The 22670-nt window shown below is 40.5% G+C and overlaps 1 protein-coding gene and 1 non-coding gene across 2 annotated transcripts; both read right to left on the reverse strand.

Moving 5' to 3' along the window:
• Nucleotides 1-4296: 4296 nt before the first annotated feature.
• LOC112767657 (small nucleolar RNA R71) lies at nt 4297-4404 on the reverse strand. Its single transcript, XR_003185098.1, has one exon. It is a non-coding gene; the product is annotated as a small nucleolar RNA R71 (small nucleolar RNA).
• Nucleotides 4405-21098: 16694 nt separating this feature from the next.
• On the reverse strand, nt 21099-21839 carry LOC140180651 (secreted RxLR effector protein 161-like). The gene has a single exon (XM_072221913.1). It carries the CDS (start codon nt 21837-21839, stop codon nt 21099-21101), a length of 741 nt encoding a protein of 246 aa, XP_072078014.1.
• Nucleotides 21840-22670: the final 831 nt, after the last annotated feature.

Below are 22670 nucleotides of genomic sequence, written 5' to 3' on the forward strand. Positions count from 1 at the left end.
CAATTGACCAAGCTTGATGTGGTCAATCACATACTGAATTAAGAGTCTATAGCCAATAAATCATCTTTCGCAAGATAAGGAGATAAACTATCGAGCAAGGTTCATAGATGCATGTTTTCATGATAGTGAATATTTAGTAATGTCTTTCAATATTACAAGTGTTAAAAACATTATGTTTGTATATGATTCAGTATGACTTTCAAGATTTATCTAGCAATTTTGAGGAATCAATTTGTTAAACAGCACTATGAGCTGTTGATTCAGATTTTCTGACTGAAAGAATTCTAGTCAGATTCGAGTGATTGGATCGATTCCATATTTCTTGACAGCTAATCAGCTTTGCATTTAGTGAGCTTCAAATGAGGAGCTATCACTTTTAGGAGTTCCAATCAGTTTCAGTTAAACAAACTATCCATACTTTGGCTTGAAGTCGATAAATGCTTCAGAAATCAGTTCAGATCAAACATGCATGAGGATTTCATGCTTGCAGCTGAAATGAGCATCAGGACCATATGTTGCCTTCCTTCTTGCACAAGTAAACATGGTTTCGCATAATTGCATACTTGGAAATTGATCCGAGAAATGGCTTCTGCATTCTGCCCAATCGAGTCTAGCCAGAATACATCCAGAAAGAGTTGGCCAAATGCAAGAAATGCCAATACAATGTTTACTGTCAACATCATCGTAAACACCACATAGTGAATGACCACTGTTCTATTAGTAATATAGGACTCTAGTCTTTTGACAATCTTTGGTCTCACTTTTAATCCATGTTCATCAGGAACTATTGACTGTTAGGGGGCTGGCCATCTCGGCATGTGGACCTTCACTTATGTATTTCATACGGTAGAGCTACACTCCTGATTAAGGTGTGGAGCTCGCTGTTCCTCAAAGATTAATTCAAAGTACTACTGTTTTCTACAATTCTTCTTATTCGCTTCTAAGATATCCATTCCACCAAGAACGTGATGAAGGTGATGATTATGTGTGACGCTCATCTTCTCCCTTATGAACGCGTGCCTGACAACACTTCTGTCTACATGAATGAGCTAGAATGAATATCTCTAGATCCTAACCAAATCTTCGTGGCGAAGCTAGAATGATGGCGGCATTCAAGAGAATCCGGAAAGTCTAAACCTTGTCTGTGGTATTCCGAGTAGGATTCAATGATTGAATGACTGTGACGAGCTCCGAACTCGCGATTGCAGGGCGTTAGTGACAGACGCAAAAGGATAGTAAATCCTATTCCAGCATGATCGAGAACCGACAGATGAATAGCCGTGCCGTGACAGGGTGCGTGAGCATATTATTCACTGAGAGGATAAGATGAAGCCATTGACAAAGGTGATGCCTCCAGACGATTAGCCGTGCCGTGACAGGGCATTGGATCATTTTCCCGAGAGATGACCGAAAGTAGCTGTTGACAATGGTGATGTATCACATAAAGCCAGCCATGGAAAGGAGTAAGGCTGATTGGATGAAGATAGCAGGAAAGCAGAGGTTTAGAGGAACGAAAAGCATCTCCATTCGCTTATCTGAAATTCCTACCAATGAATTACATAAGTATCTCTATCCCTATTTTATTATATTAAATTCGAAAACACCATTATCACTTTATATCTGCCTGACTGAGATTTACAAGGTGACCATAGCTTGCTTCATACCAACAATCTCCGTGGGATTCGACCCTTACTCACGTAAGGTATTACTTGGACGACCCAGTGCACTTGCTGGTTAGTTGTATCGAAGTTGTGACAATTATGTATTAAGATCAAAGCACCAAGCTTTGGAGCCATTACCAGGGATTGTTCGAGCCTGGACATCACAATTTCGTGCACCAAGTTTTTGGCGCCGTTGCCAGGGATTGTTTGAGTTTGGACAACTGACGGTTCATCTTGTTGCTCAGATTGGGTAACTTTCTTTTCGTTCTCTTTTCAAAAATCTTTCAAAAATATTTTCAAAAAAATTTCTCTTGTTTTCGAAAAAATAAAAATGTTTTCAAAAATTTATTCAAAATTTTTAAGAATGAATTCTAGTGTTTCATGAAGCATGTGAAGCCTGGCTGGCTGTAAAGCCATGTCTAAATTCATTTGGACTGAGGCTTGCAATTTGTTATCAAAAGCAACTTAATTGTTGCTCATCCACCTGCTGCTGATCCATGATCACCTGCTGAAGCTTGGCTGGCCATTGGCCATGTCTAGTGTTTTGGACCGGAGCTTTCTTTGAAAGCTTGGCTGGCTAGTGAGCCATGTCTAATTCTTGGACTGAAGCTTTAGACTAACATGGCAAGATTCCTGGAATTCATATTAAAAATTTTTGGAATCCTTATTTTTCCTTTTAATATGCGAAAAATATAAATAAAAATCCAAAAAAATTAGAAATCATAAAAATCAAAAATATTTTGTGTTTCTTATTTGAGTCTTGAGTCATATCATAAGTTCGGTGTCACTTGCATAAGCATCTTGCATTTTTTTCGAAAATATCATGCATCCATAGTGTTCTTCATGATCTTCAAGTTGTTCTTGGTAAGTCTTCTTGTTTGATCTTGATGATTTTTTGTTTTGTGTCTTTTCATGTTTATCATATGCATTCTTGAATTCTTAGTGCGTAAGCATTAAAGAATTCTAAGTTTGGTGTCTTGCATGATTTCTTTGCATTAAAAATTTTTCAAAATTGTGTCTATGATGTTCATCTTGACATTCATAGTGTTCTTGGTGTTCATCTTGACATTCATAGCATTCTTGCATGCATTCATTGTTTTGATCTAAAAATTTCATGCATTGCATAATTTTCATGTTTTTCATAAAAATTTCAAAAATCAAAAAAATATCTTTCCCTTTTTCTCTCATCAAATTCGAAAATTTGGATTGACTTTTTCAAAATTTTTAAAATCAAGTTGTTTCTTATGAGTCAAATCAAATTTTCAATTTGAAATCTTATCTTTTTCAAAATCTTTTTCAAAAATCAAATCTTTTTCAAAATTCTTAGTTATTTTCGAAAATTCAAAAAATATTTTTCAAAAATCTTTTTCTTAATTTTTTCACAAATTTTCGAAAATAACATAAACAATTAATGTTTTGATTCAAAAATTTGAAGTTTGTTACTTGCTTGTTAAGAAAGATTCAAACTTTAAGTTCTAGAATCATATCTTGTGATTTCTCATGAATCAAGTCATTAATTGTGATTTTAAAAATCAAATCTTTTTCAAAACTAATTTCAATCATATCTTTTCAAAAATATCTTCTTATCTTATCTTTTTCAAAAATATCTTTTCAAATATCTTTTCTAACTTCCTAACTTCCTATCTTTTCAAAGTTTGTTTCAACTAACTAACTAACTTTTTGTTTGTTTCTTAACTTTTTCAAAACCACCTAACTAATTCTCCCTTTCTAATTTTCGAAAATATCTCCCCTTTTTCAAAAATTTCTTTTTAATTAACTAATTATTTTTATTTTTATTTTTGATTTCAAAATTTTCGAAAAAAAAAAAAATACTAACATTTTCAAAAACCATTTTTCAAAAATCACTAACTCTTTTTCAAAATAATTTTCGAAAATTATCCCTCCCCCATCCTATTCTATTTATTCATTCATATCCTAACATCTCATCTCACATCTCTTCCATCCGTACAGTTGTGTTTCTTCCTTTACATCACATTCTTTGTCTCCCCCTCTTTTCTTCCACTCACAAAGGGATCCCTATGCTGTGGTATAAAGGATCTCTATTATTATTATTATTTTTCTGTGCCTTCTTCTTTGTCATATGAGCAGGAGCAACGACAAGAACATTCTTGTGGAAGCAGATCCAGAACCTGAAAGGACTCTGAAGAGAAAATTAAGAGAAGCTAAAATACAACAATCCAGAGATAACCTTTCAGAAATTTTCGAACAGGCAGAGGAGATGGCAGCCGAAAATAATGATAATGTAAGGAAGATGCTTGGTGACTTTACTGCACCTAATTCCAATTTACATGGAAGAAGCATCTCCATTCCTGCCATTGGAGCAAACAACTTTGAGCTGAAACCTCAATTAGTTTCTCTAATGCAGCAGAACTACAAGTTTCATGGACTTCCATCTGAAGATCCTTTTCAGTTCTTAACTGAATTCTTGCAGATATGTGATACTGTTAAGACTAATGGAGTAGATCCTGAAGTCTACAGGCTCATGCTTTTCCCTTTTGCTGTAAGAGACAGAGCTAGATTATGGTTGGATTCTCAACCCAAAGACAGCCTGAACTCTTGGGATAAGCTGGTCACGGCTTTCTTAGCCAAGTACTTTCCTCCTCAAAAGCTGAGCAAGCTTAGAGCTGATGTTCAAACCTTCAGACAGAAAGAAGGTGAATCCCTCTATGAAGCTTGGGAAAGATACAAACAGTTGACCAAAAAGTGTCCTTCTGACATGCTTTCAGAATGGACCATCCTGGATATATTCTATGATGGTTTATCTGAGCTATCAAAGATGTCACTGGACACTTCTACAGGTGGATCCATTCACCTAAAGAAAACGCCTGCAGAAGCTCAAGAACTCATTGACATGGTTGCTAATAACCAGTTCATGTACACTTCTGAAAGGAATCATGTGAGCAATGGGACGCCTATGAAGAAGGGAGTTCTTGAAGTTGATACTCTGAATGCCATATTGGCTCAGAACAAAATATTGACTCAGCAAGTCAATATGATTTCTCAGAGTCTGCATGGAATGCAAGCTGCATCCAACAGTACTCAAGAGGCATCTTCTGAAGAAGAAGCCTATGATCCTGAGAACCCTGCAATAGCAGAGGTGAATTACTTAGGTGAACCTTATGGAAACACCTATAACTCAACATGGAGAAATCATCCAAATTTCTCATGGAAGGATCAAAAGCCCCAACAAGGCTTTAATAATGGTGGAAGAAACAGGTTTAGCAATAGCAAGCCTTTTCCATCATCAATTCAGCAACAGACAGAGAACTCTGAACAAAATGCTTCTAATTTAGCAAATCTAGTCTCTGATCTATCTAAGGCCACTGTAAGTTTCATGAATGAAACAAGGTCTTCCATTAGAAATCTGGAAGCACAAGTGGGCCAGTTGAGTAAAAGGATCACTGAAATCCCTCCTAGTACTCTCCCAAGCAATACAGAAGAGAACCCAAAAGGAGAGTGCAAGGCCATTGACATAAGCGCCATGGCCGAACCTCTGAGGAGAGGAGAGGACGTGAATCCCAAGGAGGAGGACCTCCTGGGACGTCCAGTGATCAATAAGGAGCTTCCCTCTGAGGAACCAAAGGACTCTGAGGCTCATCTAGAGACCATAGAGATTCCATTGAACCCCCTTATGCCCTTCATGAGCTCTGATGAGTATTCCTCCTCTGAAGAGAATGAGGATGTCACTGAAGAGCAAACTGCCAAGTTTCTTGGTGCAATCATGAAGCTGAACGCCAAATTGTTTGGCATTGATGCTTGGGAAGTTGAACCTCTCTTGTTCATCAATGAACTAAGTGATCTGGATCAACTGACATTGCCTCAGAAGAGACAGGATCCTGGAAAGTTCATAATACCCTGTACCATAGGCACCATGATCTTTAAGGCTCTGTGTGACCTTGGTTCAGGAATAAACCTCATGCCCCTCTCTGTAATAGAGAAACTGGGAATCTATGGGGTACAAGCTGCTAAAATCTCACTAGAGATGGCAGACAGCTCAAGAAGACAGGCTTATGGACAAGTAGAAGATGTATTAGTAAAGGTTGAGGGCCTTTACATACCTACTGATTTCATAGTCCTGGATACTGGAAAGGAAGAGGATGAATCCATCATCCTAGTAAGACCTTTCCTGGCCACAGCAAGAGCTGTGATTGATGTTGACAGAGGTGAAATAGTCCTTCAATGGAATGAGAACTCCCTTGTATTCAAAACTCAAGGATCTCCCTCTGCAACCATGGAGAGGAAGCTTGAAAAGCTTCTCTCAAAGCAGAGTCAACCAGAGCCCCCACAGTCAAACTCTAAGTTTGGTGTTGGGAAGCCACAACCAAACTCTAAGTTTGGTGTTGAACTCCCATATCCAAACTCTAAGTTTGGTGTTGGGAAGCCACAACCAAACTCTAAGTTTGGTGTTGAACTCCCATATCCAAACTCTAAGTTTGGTGTTGGAGAGTCTCAACAAAGCTCTGCACATCTTTGAGGCTCCATGAGAGCCCACTGTCAAGCTATTGACATTAAAGAAGCGCTTGTTGGGAGGCAACCCAATGTTTATCTAATTCTTATTTTTATTATTTTTCATGTTTTCTTAGGTTCATGATCATGTGGAGTCACAAAATAAATATAAAAATTGAAAACGGAATCAAAAACAGCAGAAGAAAAATCACACCCTGGAGGAGCATCTGTCTGGCGTTCAGCGCCAGAACAGAGCATGGTTCTGGCGCTGAACGCCCAAAATGGGCAGCTTCTGGGCGCTGAACGCCAGAACAGGCATGGTTCTGGCGTTCAACGCCAGAAATGGCACACAGATGGGCGTTGAACGCCCAAAATGGCCACCAACCTGGCGCTGAACGCCCAGAGTTGGATACAAAGGCATTTTTACATGCCTAATGGGTGCAGGGATGTAAATCCTTGAACACCTCAGGATCTGTGGACCCCACAAGATCCACTCAGGATCTGTGGACCCCACAGGATCCACTTAGGATCTGTGGACCCCACAGGATCCCCACCTACCTCCACTCACTTCTTCTCACCACTCTCTTTCACACAACCCCATAAACACTCTTACCCAAAAACCCCTCACCAATCACCTCAATCTCTCTTTCCCACTAAACCTTTACCACTCACATCCATCTCCTCTTCCCCATAAACCTACCTCATAAACTCCACCTACCTTCAAAATTCAAAACCAATTTCCCACCCAAACCCACCCATATGGCCGAACCTTAACCCCCCTCCCTTCCCTATATAAAGACCTCCATTCTTCATCAAATTCACACAACACACCCCTCTATACCCTTCTTGGCCGAAACACATCTCCCTCTCCCTCTCCATATTTCTTCTTCTTCTTCTTCTATTCTTTTGTTTATTGCTCGAGGGCGAGCAATATTCTAAGTTTGGTGTGGTAAAAGCATAGCTTTTTTGTTTTTCCATTACCATTGATGGCACCCAAGACCGGAGAATCCTCTAGAAGAGGGAAAGGGAAGACAAAAGCTTCCACATCCGAGTCATGGGAGATTGAAAGATTCATCTCCAAAGCCCATCAAGACCACTTCTATGATGTTGTGGCCAAGAAGAAGGTGATCCCTGAGGTCCCCTTCAAACTCAAAAGAAATGAGTATCCGGAGATCCGACATGAAATTCAAAGAAGAGGTTGGGAAGTTCTAACAAATCCCATCCAACAAGTCGGCATCCTAATGGTTCAAGAGTTCTATGCCAATGCATGGATCACCAAGAACCATGATCAAAGTAAGAACCCGGACCCAAAGAACTATGTTACAATGGTTCGGGGGAAATACTTAGATTTTAGTCCGGAAAATGTGAGGTTGGCGTTCAACTTGCCATACATGGAAGAAAACGCATGCCCCTACACAAGGAGAGTCAACTTTGATCAAAGGTTGGACCAAGTCCTTATGGACATATGTGTAGAAGGAGCTCAATGGAAGATTGACTCCAAAGGCAAGCCGGTTCAACTAAGAAGATTGGACCTCAAGCCTATAGCTAGAGGATGGTTGGAGTTTATTCAATGCTCAATCATTCCCACTAGCAACCGGTCTGAAGTTACTATAGACCGGGCCATCATGATCCATAGCATCATGATTGGAGAAGAGGTGGAAGTTCATGAGATTATACCTCAAGAACTCTACAAGGTGGCTGACAAGTCTTCCACTATGGCAAGGTTAGCCTTTCCTCACCTCATCTGCCACCTATGCAATTCGGCTGGGATTGACATAGAGGGAGATATCCTCATTAAAGAGGAAAAGCCCATCACTAAGAAAAAGATGGAGTAAGCAAGAGAGCCCACTCATGAAGCTCAAGAGGCGTATGAAGCTCATCACCATGAGATTCCGGAAATGCCTCAAATGCACTTTCCTCCACAAAACTATTGGGAGCACATCAACACCTCCCTAGAAGAATTGAGTTCCAATATGGGACAACTAAGGGTGGAACATCAAGAGCACTCCATCATGCTCCATGAAATAAGAGAAGATCAAAAAGCAATGAGGGAGGAGCAACAAAGACAAGGAAGAGACATAGAAGAGCTCAAGGACATCATTGGTTCCTCAAGAAGGAAACGCCACCATCACTAAGGTGGATTCATTCCTTGTTCTTGCTTTCTCTGTTTTTCGTTTTCTATATTATGTGCTTATCTGTGTTTGTGCCTTCATTACATGATCATTAGTAGTTAGTAACTTTGTCTTAAAGATATGAATGTCCTATGAATCCATCACCTCTCTTAAAAGAAAAATGTTTTAATTCAAAAGAACAAGAAGTACATGAGTTTCGAATTTATCCTTGAACTTAGCTTAATTATATTGATGTGGTGACAATGCTTCTTGTTTTCTGAATGTATGCTTGAACAGTGGATATGTCTTTTGAAGTTGTTGTTTAAGATTGTTAAATATGTTGGCTCTTGAAAGAATGATGACTAGGAGACATGTTATTTGATAATCTGAAAAATCATAAAAATGATTCTTGAAGCAAGAAAAAGCAGCAAAGAACAAAGCTTGCAAAAAAAAAAATAGCAAAAAAAATAGAAAGAAAAAGAAAAAGCAAGCAGAAAAAGCCAATAACCCTTAAAACCAAAAGGCAAGGGCAAATAAAAAGGATCCCAAGGCTTTGAGCATCAGTGGATAGGAGGGCCTAAAGGAATAAAATCCTGGTCTAAGCGGCTACACCAAGCTGTCCCTAACCATGTGCTTGTGGCGTGTAGGTGTCAAGTGAAAACTTGAGACTGAGCGGTTAAAGTCAAGGTCCAAAGCAAAAGAAGAGTGTGCTTAAGAACCCTGGACACCTCTAATTGGGGACTTTAGCAAAGCTGAGTCACAATCTGAAAAGGTTCACCCAATTATGTGTCTGTGGCATTTATGTATCCGGTGGTAATACTGGAAAACAAAGTGCTTAGGGCCACGGCCAAGACTCATAAAATAGCTGTGTTCAAGAATCATCATACTGAACTAGGAGAATCAATAACACTATCTGAACTCTGAGTTCCTATAGATGCCAATCATTCTGAACCTCAATGGATAAAGTGAGATGCCAAAACTATTCAAGAGGGAAAAAGCTATAAGTCCCGCTCATATGATTGGAGCTATGTTTCATTGATAATTTGGAATTTATAGTATATTTTCTTCTTTTTATCCTATTTGATTTTCAGTTGCTTGGGGACAAGCAACAATTTAAGTTTGGTGTTGTGATGAGCGGATAATTTATACGCTTTTTGACATTGTTTTTAGTATGTTTTTAGTAGGATCTAGTCACTTTTAGGGATGTTTTCATTAGTTTTTATGTTAAATTCACATTTCTGGACTTTACTATGAGTTTGTGTGTTTTTCTGTGATTTCAGGTATTTTCTGACTGAAATTGAGGGACTTGAGCAGAAATCAGATTCAGAGGTTGAAAAAGGACTGCTGATGCTGTTGGATTCTGACCTCCCTGCACTCAAAGTGGATTTTCTGGAGCTACAGAACTCGAAATTGCGCGCTTCCAATTGCGTTGGAAAGTAGACGACCAGGGCTTTCCAGCAATATATAATAGTCCATACTTTGGCCAAGAATTGACGATGTAAACTGGCGTTCAATGCCAGCCTTCTGCCCAAATCTGGCGTCCAGCGCCAGAAAAGGATCCAAAACCAGAGTTGAATGCCCAAACTGGCACAGAAACTGGCGTTCAACTCCACAAATGGCCTCTGCACGTGCAACACTCAAGCTCAGCCCAAACAGACACCAAGTGGGCCCAGGAAGTAGATTTATGCATCAATTACTTACTCATGTAAACCCTAGTAGCTAGTTTATTATAAATAGGACCTTTTACTAGTCTTTTTGACAATCTTTGGTCTCAGTTTTAATCCATTGTTCATCTTAGGAGACTATTGATCTCGTTTAGGGGGCTGGCCATCTCGGCCATGCCTGGACCTTCACTTATGTATTTTCATACGGTAGAGTTTCTACACTCCATAGATTAAGGTGTGGAGCTCTGCTGTTCCTCAAAGATTAATGCAAAGTACTACTGTTTTCTATTCAATTCTTCTTATTTCGCTTCTAAGATATCCATTCGCACCCAAGAACGTGATGAAGGTGATGATTATGTGTGACACTCATCATCCTTCTCCCTTATGAACGCGTGCCTGACAAACACTTCTGTTCTACATGAATTGAGCTAGAATGAATATCTCTTAGATCTCCTAACCATAATCTTCGTGGCGTAAGCTAGAATGATGGCGGCATTCAAGAGAATCCGGAAAGTCTAAACCTTGTCTGTGGTATTCCGAGTAGGATTCAATGATTGAATGACTGTGACGAGCTCCGTACTCGCGATTGCAGGGCGTTAGTGACAGACGCAAAAGGATAGTAAATCCTATTCCAGCATGATCGAGAACCGACAGATGAATAGCCGTGCCGTGACAGAGTGCGTGAGCATATTATTCACTGAGAGGATAAGATGAAGCCATTGACAAAGGTGATGCCTCCAGACGATTAGCCGTGCCGTGACAGGGCATTGGATCATTTTCCCGAGGGATGACCGAAAGTAGCCGTTGACAATGGTGATGTATCACATAAAGCCAGCCATGGAAAGGAGTAAGGCTGATTGGATGAAGATAGCAGGAAAGCAGAGGTTTAGAGGAACGAAAAGCATCTCCATTCGCTTATCTGAAATTCCTACCAATGAATTACATAAGTATCTCTATCCCTATTTTATTATATTAAATTCGAAAACACCATTATCACTTTATATCTGCCTGACTGAGATATACAAGGTGACCATAGCTTGCTTCATACCAACAATCTCCGTGGGATTCGACCCTTACTCACGTAAGGTATTACTTGGACGACCCAGTGCACTTGCTGGTTAGTTGTATCGAAGTTGTGACAATTATGTATTAACATCAAAGCACCAAGCTTTGGAGCCATTACCAGGGATTGTTCGAGCCTGGACATCACAATTTCGTGCACCACGCCTACTCCAAAAAGATGTGGATTTTGAGTTTGACAGTGACTGTGTAAAAGCTTTTGAAGAGTTGAGGAAAATTCTCACCATAGCACCGATTGTGCGAAGCCCCAACTGGACGTTGCCGTTTGAGATAATGTGCGATGCGTCAAACTATGCTGTGGGTGCCGCGCTTGCACAACGTGAGGGTAAACTTCCTTATGTCATTGCTTACTCTTCTAAGACACTAGATGCCGCACAATCCAACTATACCACTACCGAGAAAGAACTCTTAGCCATTGTTCATGCCTTAGATAAATTCAGATCTTATTTGCTAGGTTCAAAGATAGTGGTATACACGGATCATGCAGCTTTGAAGTATTTATTGACAAAGAATGAGTCAAAGCCTAGACTCATACGTTGGATTCTGCTTTTGAAAGAAATTGACATTGAGATTAGGGACCGGAGTGGATCTCAAAACCTGGTTGCGGATCACTTAAGCTGCATTGAGAATTTAAAAACTGATCCATTTCCGATCAATGACTCATTCCCATTGGAAAGTTTGCATGCTGTGTCAGCTAGTTTTCCTTGGTTTGCCCCAATGGCAAACTACTTGGTTGCAAAAATCTTCCCTCCCAACTTTTTGAAAAATCAAAGGGACAAGTTGAGGAGTGATTCCAAATACTACATTTGGGATGACCCTCACTTGTGGAAGAGAGGTGTAGACCAAGTAATCAAAAGATGTGTCCCGGAATCCGAATTTCAACCAATTCTGGAAGCTTGTCATTCGTCCGACTGTGGTGGCCACTTTGGCCCACAAAGGACCGCTAAAAAGGTGTTGGATTGCAGATTCTGGTGGCCAACCTTATTCAAGGATGCTAACCGACTATGTGTATCTTGTCATCAGTGTCAAAAGTCAGGAAACACATCCCAAAGGGATGAAATGCCTCAACAACCTATGTTGTTCTGTGAGATATTTGATGTGTGGGGCATTGACTTTATGGGACCGTTTCCTAACTCTAGTGGGTATCTGTACATTCAGTTAGCGGTTGACTACGTGTCAAAGTGGGTGGAGGCCGTACCTACCCACCTTGACAACGCCAACACCGTTGTTTCTTTCATTAGGAATCACATTGTATGCCGTTATGGGTCGCCACGAGCAATCGTGAGCGACCAAGTATCCCACTTTTGTAACAGGAAGGTAGAAGCATTGCTCAAGCACTATGGAGTATCGCATAAGGTTGCCACTGCTTATCATCCGCAAACAAATAGGCAAGCGGAAGTTTCCAACCGGGAAATCAAAAGAATCTTGGAAAAAGTGGTCAATCCACAAAGAAAGGATTGGAGCTTCCGGCTAGGAGATGCACTATGGGCTTATAGAACAGCCTACAAGACTCCGATAGGAATGAGTCCCTTTCGGATCGTCTATGGCAAGGCATGCCACCTTCCGGTGGAGATTGAGCATCGAGCATACTGGGCGGTAAAGCAGTGCAACATGGATTTGGCCAAGGCGGGTAAAGCTAGGAAGTTACAATTAGAAGAGCTTGAGTGTTTGAGGAACGAGTCATATGAGAATGCCCGAATTTATAAAGAGAAGACTAAGGCATTCCATGACCATCACATTCGGAAGAAGGACTTTAAAGAAGGAGATGAAGTCCTCCTCTACAACTCAAGGCTCCGATTTATGCCTGGCAAGCTCCGTTCTAGGTGGGAAGGACCTTTTAAGGTGAAAGAAATGAAGCCCTACGGAGTGGTGGAATTGTTTGATCCCAAAGGTGAAGCAACTTTCAAGGTGAATGGGCATAGGGTGAAGAAATATCATGGTTGCAAACCTCCAAGGGAGCTAGAGGTGTACATATTGGAGGATGCACCAAGTGGAGATGAAGCTTAAGAAGAGGACCGTCCAACTTAAGGACGTAAAAGAAAAGTGCTTGGTGGGAGGCACCCCACCGTGGTAAGATCTTCCCTGTTTATACCATCTTGTAGTATCTTTAGTTCTTTGACTTTTATGCTCTTTTGATGATTGGTTGAGTGCTTAGGGATGCTAGCTTTGTTGGTTCTGTTAGATAGGTAGAATGTTCTTTTAGATAGGTTATGAAAGAAATAAAGAAAACACAAAATTTTTCTTTAAAAAAGAGTACCGACGTGCAAGCGCACAGTGCGCGCACGCGCCGGTTGCGAATCCCCCTTTTGAGGCCAAAAACCCGAGAGTTGGGCCAACTTTGTGCCCAACTCACGCCAGGCACCCACGCGTTCGCGTACATGCCGCCTGCGCGCAACATTGCCAGTTGACCATCGATGCTCACGCGCACAGTGCGTGCGCGCGCCGATGGGGCTGTGTGGAATCTCTGGTACATTTTCCAGAGAGTTGTGCCACAATTGGGCCAACTTTGTGCCGAAACTGACGCGTCCGCGTGTAGTGCGCGCCCGCACCGGATCTCAAATACCACAAGCACGCTTTCGCGCATAGTGCGCGTCCGCGCGCATGCCTCCCTGGGTCACCCTGGTACAAAAACCAGAGACTTGAGCCAGGTTTATGCCACTTTTGTGCCTGAGGCACAACTCCTCTCGTGCGTGCGCGCCATTGCCGCGTACGCGCCATCAGCCAGCACCTTCACGACGCGCCAGCGCACCCTGCGCACGCGTGCCATATGCGCGAATCAGATTAATATTTCGCGCCGTTGCACTCCTTTCTCACTCACATCCCCTTTCTTTTTCTTTCTTAGTTCACTCCTCCCCTCTCTTCATCACTTCCCTTCTCTTCTTCTTCTCCCACAACCCACCACCTTTGTCTCCGGCCACCCACCGGTGACAACCATCTTTTCCGGTGGCGCTACACTTCTCTTATTTCCTATCTCATCTTCACAAAAGAAGATTCAACCTTGCTTTTTCGTACTCTTCAAGGTTTGATTTTTTTTCCCCCTTTTACCTTTTCTTATGTTATTTCTTCTAGTTAAATTCTTCTTGCTATCTTACTTAGTTTCTCTTTTGCTTGTTAATGATATCTCTTGCTTTTGTTTGCTTCTTTTCTCTATCTTTTCTTTTTTTAACCATGGATGTTGAACTTGAACTTAAATGGCATTACTAAGTCTTTTATCACTCTTTTACCAATGTGTGATATTTATGTGGTGATTGATGTTCTATTTTGGGCTTTAGATTGGTTTAGTATTTCATAATTACTCATTGCTTGATTATTGCACGCCAAGTGTTCGAGGAAATGCACAACTACCATTTTGGCTCATTTTAGTCATGCACTTTCAAAATTGGTGCTCCCTCCTCATTCACTTGCTTCTTCTTCAATGCGTTGAGTCTAATTTATGTGCTTAAGGTTCATACTTACCAATCCCATATTAATTGAACATGACTTACTTTTGCTAAGGATGCTTGAGACTACTCTTCTCATGCTTTTGCATGCCTTACCTTCTCTTGCATCACATGCCGAGTGATATAACCCCTGCATTCATATTCATCATGGGCATGACATATCACTTGCATGTTTTCATCAAATTGTTTCTTTGGTTTAATGTTTTCCATTCTCCCCTTTCCTTTTAGGATGGCCACCAAAAAGGGCAAGGAGGTAGCTTCGGGGAAACCGGCCGCAAAAAGGGTGCCCCAAAAATCGAATTCTAAGGCGCGTTCTTCAATAGGAGCCAAACCTTTATCAAAGAACGGAAAGACACCCGCTCTTATTGATGAGGATAACAAGGGCAAACCGGCAAGAGACTCATCAAGGTTCCCTAACCACTTTTGTGAACTTCGATTCCCCTTCATAGCGGCAAGGAACTATCATCCTGAGCACTTACTCGCTCTGCCGGATAGGGTTGCTCCTTATATTCTACCTCGTGTCGAAAAGCGAGGATGGGAGTTTCTTTTGAGGAAACCAAAGGAAATCAACCTCTCTTGGGTGGAAGAATTTTACACTAACTACCATCTCTCTTCTCTTCGATCAGTGTACATGCACTGGAAGCAAGTTTTAGTTTCAGAAGAGGCTATTCAGCAGATGCTCAATGTTTTACCAGTGCCAATTGACATGGATGGATACCAAGAAGTCTTGCGTCAGCGAGTGGAGTACAGATTTAATTGGGACTCAATTCTCCACGTCATCGCTGAGCCTGAAGCATCTTGGATCCATGGTAGACAGCGGATGAGGCCGAAAAGTATCGATGCTCGCTTTCTCTCTGTGGAAGCTAGGCCGAAAAGTATCGATGCTACCTAGCACTCACAGGTCGTCCATCACAGCGGACCTTGCTTTGTTTGTCTGGTGTATCCTCACGGAGAAGCCGGTGAACATCCCATTTCTTGTCAAGCAAGCAATGAGTCAAGTCCACGACCGAGGTAACCTGTCATTTTCAGCTTTGGTATCTGACTTAGTTTCTGCTGCGGGTGTTTCTTGGGAAGCCAAGGATAAGAAGATCATGGTTCCGGCTAAGAACGATGTGGTCCCAAGCGGAAAATACCTATATTTTCCCATGAACAAACCAAGCCCCGACATGGTCCCACCACTTCTTTGTCCCTCAAGCTCATCTTCACCACCACTGAGATCCACAGATCAAAGGATAGAAGACCTTCACCGGAAGCTGGATAGGTATGAGCGGCGCAACCACCGCCGATACACCCACCTCAAAGAGCTTCTGAGTCGTGTTGCCCCTAGCATGGAGGAGCCCGAGATATTCACCTCCACCTCAAACCCAAGCGATGAAAGTTCTGATGGGGGAGATAGTGAAAACTCCGGTCCCGACCGTCCCTTAAGTATCATTCGTAGCACGGAGGACCGTGCTAATTTCTAAGTGTGGGGAGGTCGTTTGATCGATCTCCATGGGTAACATTCTCTTCTCTTCAATAACCATGGAGTTATGTTTTGCATATAGTTAGTATATGGCACGCATAGTTAGTTTATTTCTTGTAAATACCCTTGCATGATAGTTAGTTTTATAGAATTACTTGGTCAAAGCAATAATTTTTTCTCCAAGAAACTGTGTTCTGGGTGACCTACCAAAATTTTGAAATTTTTTGCAGTAAACTTGCTTTAAGAATGTATTTTGGAACATAGTGATTGAGTTAAGAACACAAGCATGAAAGTTTTGAGCCTATTGCATGGTTACATCTTTTAACCATTATTTCCATTCTTGTGTGCATATCTCTCTCCATGAATGTGATCCTTGATTTGTCTAATTCTATATGTCCATTGCTTTGTGTATGAATGCATTTGCGTGATTGAGGCCATTGTTTCATTAACCACTTTTCCCAAATAGCCTTAACCCTTATATCTACCATTGCTAACCAATTTTGAGCCTTTGATAAACCCTTTTGTTCTTAAACAGAGCATGCCAACAACCCTAAGCAAAAAACCATGAATGTCCCTGAATTTGAATCCTTGATTAGCTTAGGTAAGTTAGGTTGTGTATTATTCATACAGGAGGAGTATACTTTGGGAATTCGGGTAGATATATAGGCGTGTAATTGTAGTGTAATTGAAAACTCTAGGATTTTGGGAACATACTCATGTGTTAAATGGTTGCACCATATGCATTGACACTTTAGTCCACTAAGAAACCCCAAGGAAAAGGGGATGTTGATAATGTCATATATATAAAAACATATATATATATATATATATATATATATATATATATACCCCAAGATAAAGTAATAAAAACAATGCATATAGTAGGTGGACTGAAAAGAAGCCATGCGTATGCAAAAGGGTAGAAATTCAAGGGTAGCTAGGAATATATTGTAGTTGTATAGGTTGTTTTAGGTGTCTAGTGGGATCCGAGGTTGATTAAGGACTCAAATTTTAAACCCACTTAGCCATATACATCCTTACCTTCACCCTAACCCCGTTACAACCCATGAATAAGACCTCATGATACATGTAAGCATGCATTAAGTAATTGTCGATTGATTAGATGAAAGACAAATCTTGGAAAGCATGATTAGGAGGAGATTGAGTGACGAACCCTAGACACTTGAATGAATAGAGCAGATACACTTCCGGTGAGGGTTCGATGCTCAATGCTTGTTCCCGGCTTTCACAAGCGTTCTTTCAGCAAGTCATATGCACTCTTTAGTGATACTCAATCTAGTAGAACTCGTGAACTGCATACTATCTTCACCCTATATGCTCACATGTATTCTTGAAGGTTGAATTCACCTTTGACCAAGTAGGTAGATGACTTTACATTAGTTACATGCATCCGTTTAGATACTTAGCATTTCACAAACCCTTTCCCATCATAATCTTTGGTCTTTTTATTTTTAAGCATGAGGGCATGCTTGGTTTAAGTGTGGGGAGATTTGATAAACCCCGATTTCGTGGTTTATCTTGTGCTCATTTTGGGAGATTTTATCAATAATTCTCACACTTATTCACAAGAAATGCATGGTTTTGTGTTCACTTCCCAATATTGCTCTATGATGAGAAACATGCTTGTTTTACCTTGAATTTGCCATATTTTAACCTTCTTCTATTGTCATTCGATGCCGTGATATCTTTGTTGAGTAATTTCAGGAGTTATAGGTTAGGATTGACTCAAAAGAGAGGGAGAAAGCATGTACAAAAAGGGAGGAACATGAAGAATTGAAGTATTGGGTGGGACTGGATAGAAGCGGCGCGCAAGGATGGACGCATCCACACAGATTGGGAGATTTCCATCGACGCACATGCGCAACTGGCGCGCACGCGTGGATCACAAAAGCATCGGCGCGCGCGCACGCATGGCGCGCACGCGTGGGAAGCTACACGTGACCTCATTAAGAGAAATCGTGCTTGGCGATTTCTGAGGCCAAGAAGGCCCAATTTCAAGCTGTTTCTGCATGGAAAAGACCCAAGAATGCTGAGGGAAAGGGAGAGGAGAGTCAATTTGGAAAAGGAGACATATTTTGAGAGTTTTTCTTGGTTCTTGGATGATTCTAGAGAGAGAAACCATTGTTCCTCTCTAGATCTAGTTTCCATTTTGATTTTTCCTTCTTGATTTGTGAATTGGATTTTGTTGATTATAGTTTTAATTGTTCAATTTAGTTTCCTTGCTATAATCTCCCTTACATCTAGTGATAGTTTTATGATTCTTGTTAATTGTTATTCTACCCATTTCATGAATATTGTGAATCTTGTTTTGTTGATGTTACAATGATGATTTCTATGTTTAATCTTGTTGATTGTTTAATTGTATGTTGATCATTGTTAGTGGGTATTTGTAGAATTCAATTTAATTACTATTTTGAACATGATGGTTCTAGATGAACTTGAGAAGGGGGGGTTGAATCAAGTTAGCTTAAAACTTAGAGTTTTAAACTCTGTTGCAGTGGAAGCTTATGTTGCAGGAGATTATTTCAAATTATCTCATACGCAGAACATTAAAAGAGCAGAGAAGAAGAGAAAGGGGCCAGCATGTATCCTGGTTCGGATTCTCAGTACCATGAATCCTACGTCCAATCTCCACCACAAACCATGGTGGAATTTCCACTATAATTCTCAGATTACATACACCAATACTATTGAATTAATTCCTAATCCAACTAGTATTTACCCCTAAGCTTTCTTCACCAAAGCTTAGCAACCCCAAAGTGCTATCCCAACTTGGAAGGGGAATCTACACAGATTCAATTCTCACCAAGTGCTAACCCAACTTGGCAAGGGGAACTAATCCTAGTTCAGATACCCAAATTACGTAAGAAAAACAGTGGCTATTTTGCATCACTCTTGCCTTTTCTCTCTTGGCTTTTGATCCTCACATAATTGCCTTTTTCAAAATAGAAAATAACGCAAGACAGGCATAACAAAAAATTAGAATTAAGCTTGAGTAGAAGAAAGAGATTCCAGCTCTATGTTAGAGAGGGTGCTCTGAATATGTGTTCTCTCTTTCTTGCTTTCAAATGTTGAAGTGAGGCTTGCTTTATATCTTCATCTTGGCTTCATTGTAGCTTCATCCTTTTGCTTGTCCTTGCTGCCCGTTGGGGCTTTCTCTGATGGCATGCAGTCCTTGCTCCTCTGCTCCACTAACGCTGCTTGTTGGAGGGTCTGATCCACCAACCTCTGTTGTCCTTGGAGCTGCTGTCTTCTTTGGCATGCAAAGCACTTCCATTTTTGAGCCATTCCAACTGCTGTCCATAGCTCTGCATTTTTGTTTTGCTCTTCCAAACTTGCTAGTGATCTTCTGCATTTTGATTTGCTGATGTCCTTTGTGTAGTGGCATTGTCCTTGTGTGTTGTTCTTTTCTTAGTGCCACAGCTGTCCCATAATAGTGCCAAATGTCCCATTACCCTTTTTTCTTTTGTTCAAACCATGAGCTTGCGGATCTCTCTCTTGGCTCATAGGTTCTGATTAGTTTCTTCATTAACTTGTAATGGGCTGAAGCTTTGGAGTTGTAACACTTGAAGTTGCTGAAGCAACATTAACTTGGGTTGAAGCAACATGTAAATGGGCCTGCATCACTTAGCAAACACACATCAAGCAATATTGGGCTTTTCACCCAAAACAATGTTTGTCATCATAACATAACCCAAAATCAAACTAGGCTCAACAATCTCCCCCTTGATGACAAACATGATAAAGTAGGGAAATTAAAAACAGATTTAAATGAGTTAAGAACACTTCCCTTTGATGACATTAGGATTGTGAGTTGCTCCCCCTGAATACTAGCATTGCTCCCCCTTAATTATGGCTTACATCTTTTCCTGAACAAAACGTAAAAACAGCCAAGACCAATATTTCCAGACAATATATCACAGTAATGAAAGCACAGAGCAATTAACACTAAGCACAACACAGGATAAATCATAGCACCACAAAACATTGTTCTTAACTATTACTATTAATCCCTAAGCCAAAACTAACATTCCTTTTCTTTTCTCCCCCATTTGTCATCAAGGGAGGAAAGGAAAAACCTTCACAAAATTTGTTAGTGGCTAGTGCATATAGTCCAAGTAGCAAAATGGTTTAAGTCTATTACAGTCATCCAAAAGAAAGTAAAATAAACAAGTTCAAAATGAAAACAAGTCATTAGCGCAGATGAGATAACAAAAGCTAGGCATCAGAGTTGGATTCATCAGAGGTTCCATCGTCCTCCCCCTCATTGTCAGATGTGGTGAGGCCAACCTCAACATCCTCCACAAAATCTCTCAGAATCTGAATTCTCCCCTTGGTCTTCTTCAAAGCATTTTCCTCCATAACCTGGTTCCTTTTGCGCTCGGCATCATGAGTGAGAAGAAGGTCAGTCAGATTGATGAACTCCTCAAGTACGTTCTTCAGAGTGCATATCATGACCTTGATTTGGGTGGAGATGGAAGGAGGAATCAGAGGATCCTCATCAACAGAGGGAACATCGGTGCTGTCACCAGTTTGGCGATGCTTGGAAGTTGTTTTCTTTACTACACCACCCCCTTTGATATATGAGTTACAATCTTTTGCAATTTCATCCCCAAAATCAACATTGTAATATTGAAAAAAATTTTTGTAAGAAGCATGGCATAAGGTAAAGTATTTTTGGTACTAACACAGGCATGCATATGTCTCACAAGCAAGTAAGTAAAAGAAACAGGAGTTTTAGAGAGAAGAGTAAAGGTTGCATCTTGGAAGTAGGTAAAAATGAAAACTTTAAAATGTTTTGAAAATCATTGAAAGTTACCGCTGTAACCTTTGTACATTGATACCAGGAGAGAAACCAAAAAAAAATCAAAGGATGCCTAAAGAAAGTAGAACAGACAAAAATTGAAAACCCATTTGAAGAAATGATGTGAAAAAAATTGAAGGGGCCCAATTTAAAAAATAAAATGCAGTTGGTAAAACATTAAGAGAGCAAGGCTGAAATGGGCCACATGGTTTCAATAAAGAAAGCCCAGATGTCGTGAACTGCTCCAGCACTTGAGGTCCATCATTTATTATGGTCAGGTGTGAATCCAGTAGCTTCATAGTGACTTAATGAAGTTAACTCATCATCTGCCAAAAAATCTCACCGCAATTTATGAGATAAAACATAAAAGATCTCATAGTCAGAAACATTACGAAAACAGGGATGAAGTAAGAATGCCCAGTTCAGTTCTCAGCTTGCAGAACCTCTCCTCTATCAATGGTTTGGTGAATATATCAGCTAGCTGACCTTCAGAATTAACAAACTGAATATCTAAATTTCCATTTTGCACATGTTCTCTTATAGAATGAAAACGAACTTCAATGTGTTTTGTTCTTGAGTGCAAAACAGGATTTTTGGAAATATTAATAGCACTCATGTTGTCACAAAATAATGGAATATTTGAGACATTCAGTTTATAGTCAGCTAGTTGAGTTTTCAGCCATAATAATTGAGAACAACAAGAGGAGGCTGCAATATACTCAGCTTCGGCTGTTGAAAGTGCTACCGTTGCTTGCTTTTTGCTAGACCAAACAATGAGGGATTTCCCAAGAAAGCAGCACATGCCACTTGTGCTTCTTCTATCAATCCTATCCCCAGCAAAATCTGCATCACAGAAACCCACTAATTGAAAAGAATCAGTCTTAGGAAACCATAACCCATAATTAGTGGTACCAAGCACATATCGGATGATCCTTTTGACAGCTGAGAGATGGGACTCCTTAGGCTTTGATTGAAACCTTGAGCAAACTCCAACACTTTGGATGATATCAGGCCTTGAAGAGGTTAGATACATCAAAGATCCAATCATCCCTCTATAGCGTGTCTCATCAACATCTCTACCATGTTCATCCTTGTCAAGCTTGATATTGGGATGCATGGGGGTTCCCATTGGCTTAGCACAGTCCAGCCCAAACTTCTTGACAAGTTCCTTTGCATATTTTTCTTGATGGATGAATATGCCTTCTGCAGTTTGCTTGATTTACAAGCCTAGAAAGAAGTTGAGCTCTCCCATCATGCTCATATCAAATTCATTGGTCATAAGCTTAGCAAAATCTGCACACAAATCCTCATTAGCCGAACCAAATATAATATCATCAACATAAACTTGCACAAGAATAAAATGATCATGATAGTTTCTAATAAATAAAGTGGTATCAGTGGCTCCTCTTTGAAAATTATTTTTCAACAAAAATGAGCTAAGCCTCTCATACCAAGCTCTAGGAGCTTGTCTCAAACCATATAAGGCCTTAGCTAGTTTGAAAACATGGTTAGGAAAAGATTTGTTTTCAAACCCAGGTGGTTGAGCCACATAAACCTCTCTATCTATTATTCCATTGGGAAAGGCACACTTTACGTCCATTTGGAATAGCTTGAAGCCACAATGAGCTGCATAAGCAAGTAGCAATCTGATGGCTTCCATTCTAGCCACAGGCGCAAAGGACTCATCGAAGTCAATCCCTTCCTCTTGATCATATCCTTGAGCAACCAATCTAGCTTTGTTTCGGACTATGGATCCATCTTCACCCAGTTTGTTTCTGAAAATCCATTTAGTGCCATTGACTTTCTTTCCATTTGGACAAGGCACTAATGACCAAACCTGATTTTTCTCAAATTGCTGCAATTCTTCCTTCATAGCTAACACCCGTGAAGGATCAGCAAGAGCTTCTTGAATGTTCTGAGGTTCAATCTTTGATAAAAGAGCAATGTTGTTGGATTCAGC

Source organism: Arachis hypogaea, chromosome 17 (assembly GCF_003086295.3).
Source record: "Arachis hypogaea cultivar Tifrunner chromosome 17, arahy.Tifrunner.gnm2.J5K5, whole genome shotgun sequence".
NCBI lineage: Eukaryota > Viridiplantae > Streptophyta > Magnoliopsida > Fabales > Fabaceae > Arachis > Arachis hypogaea.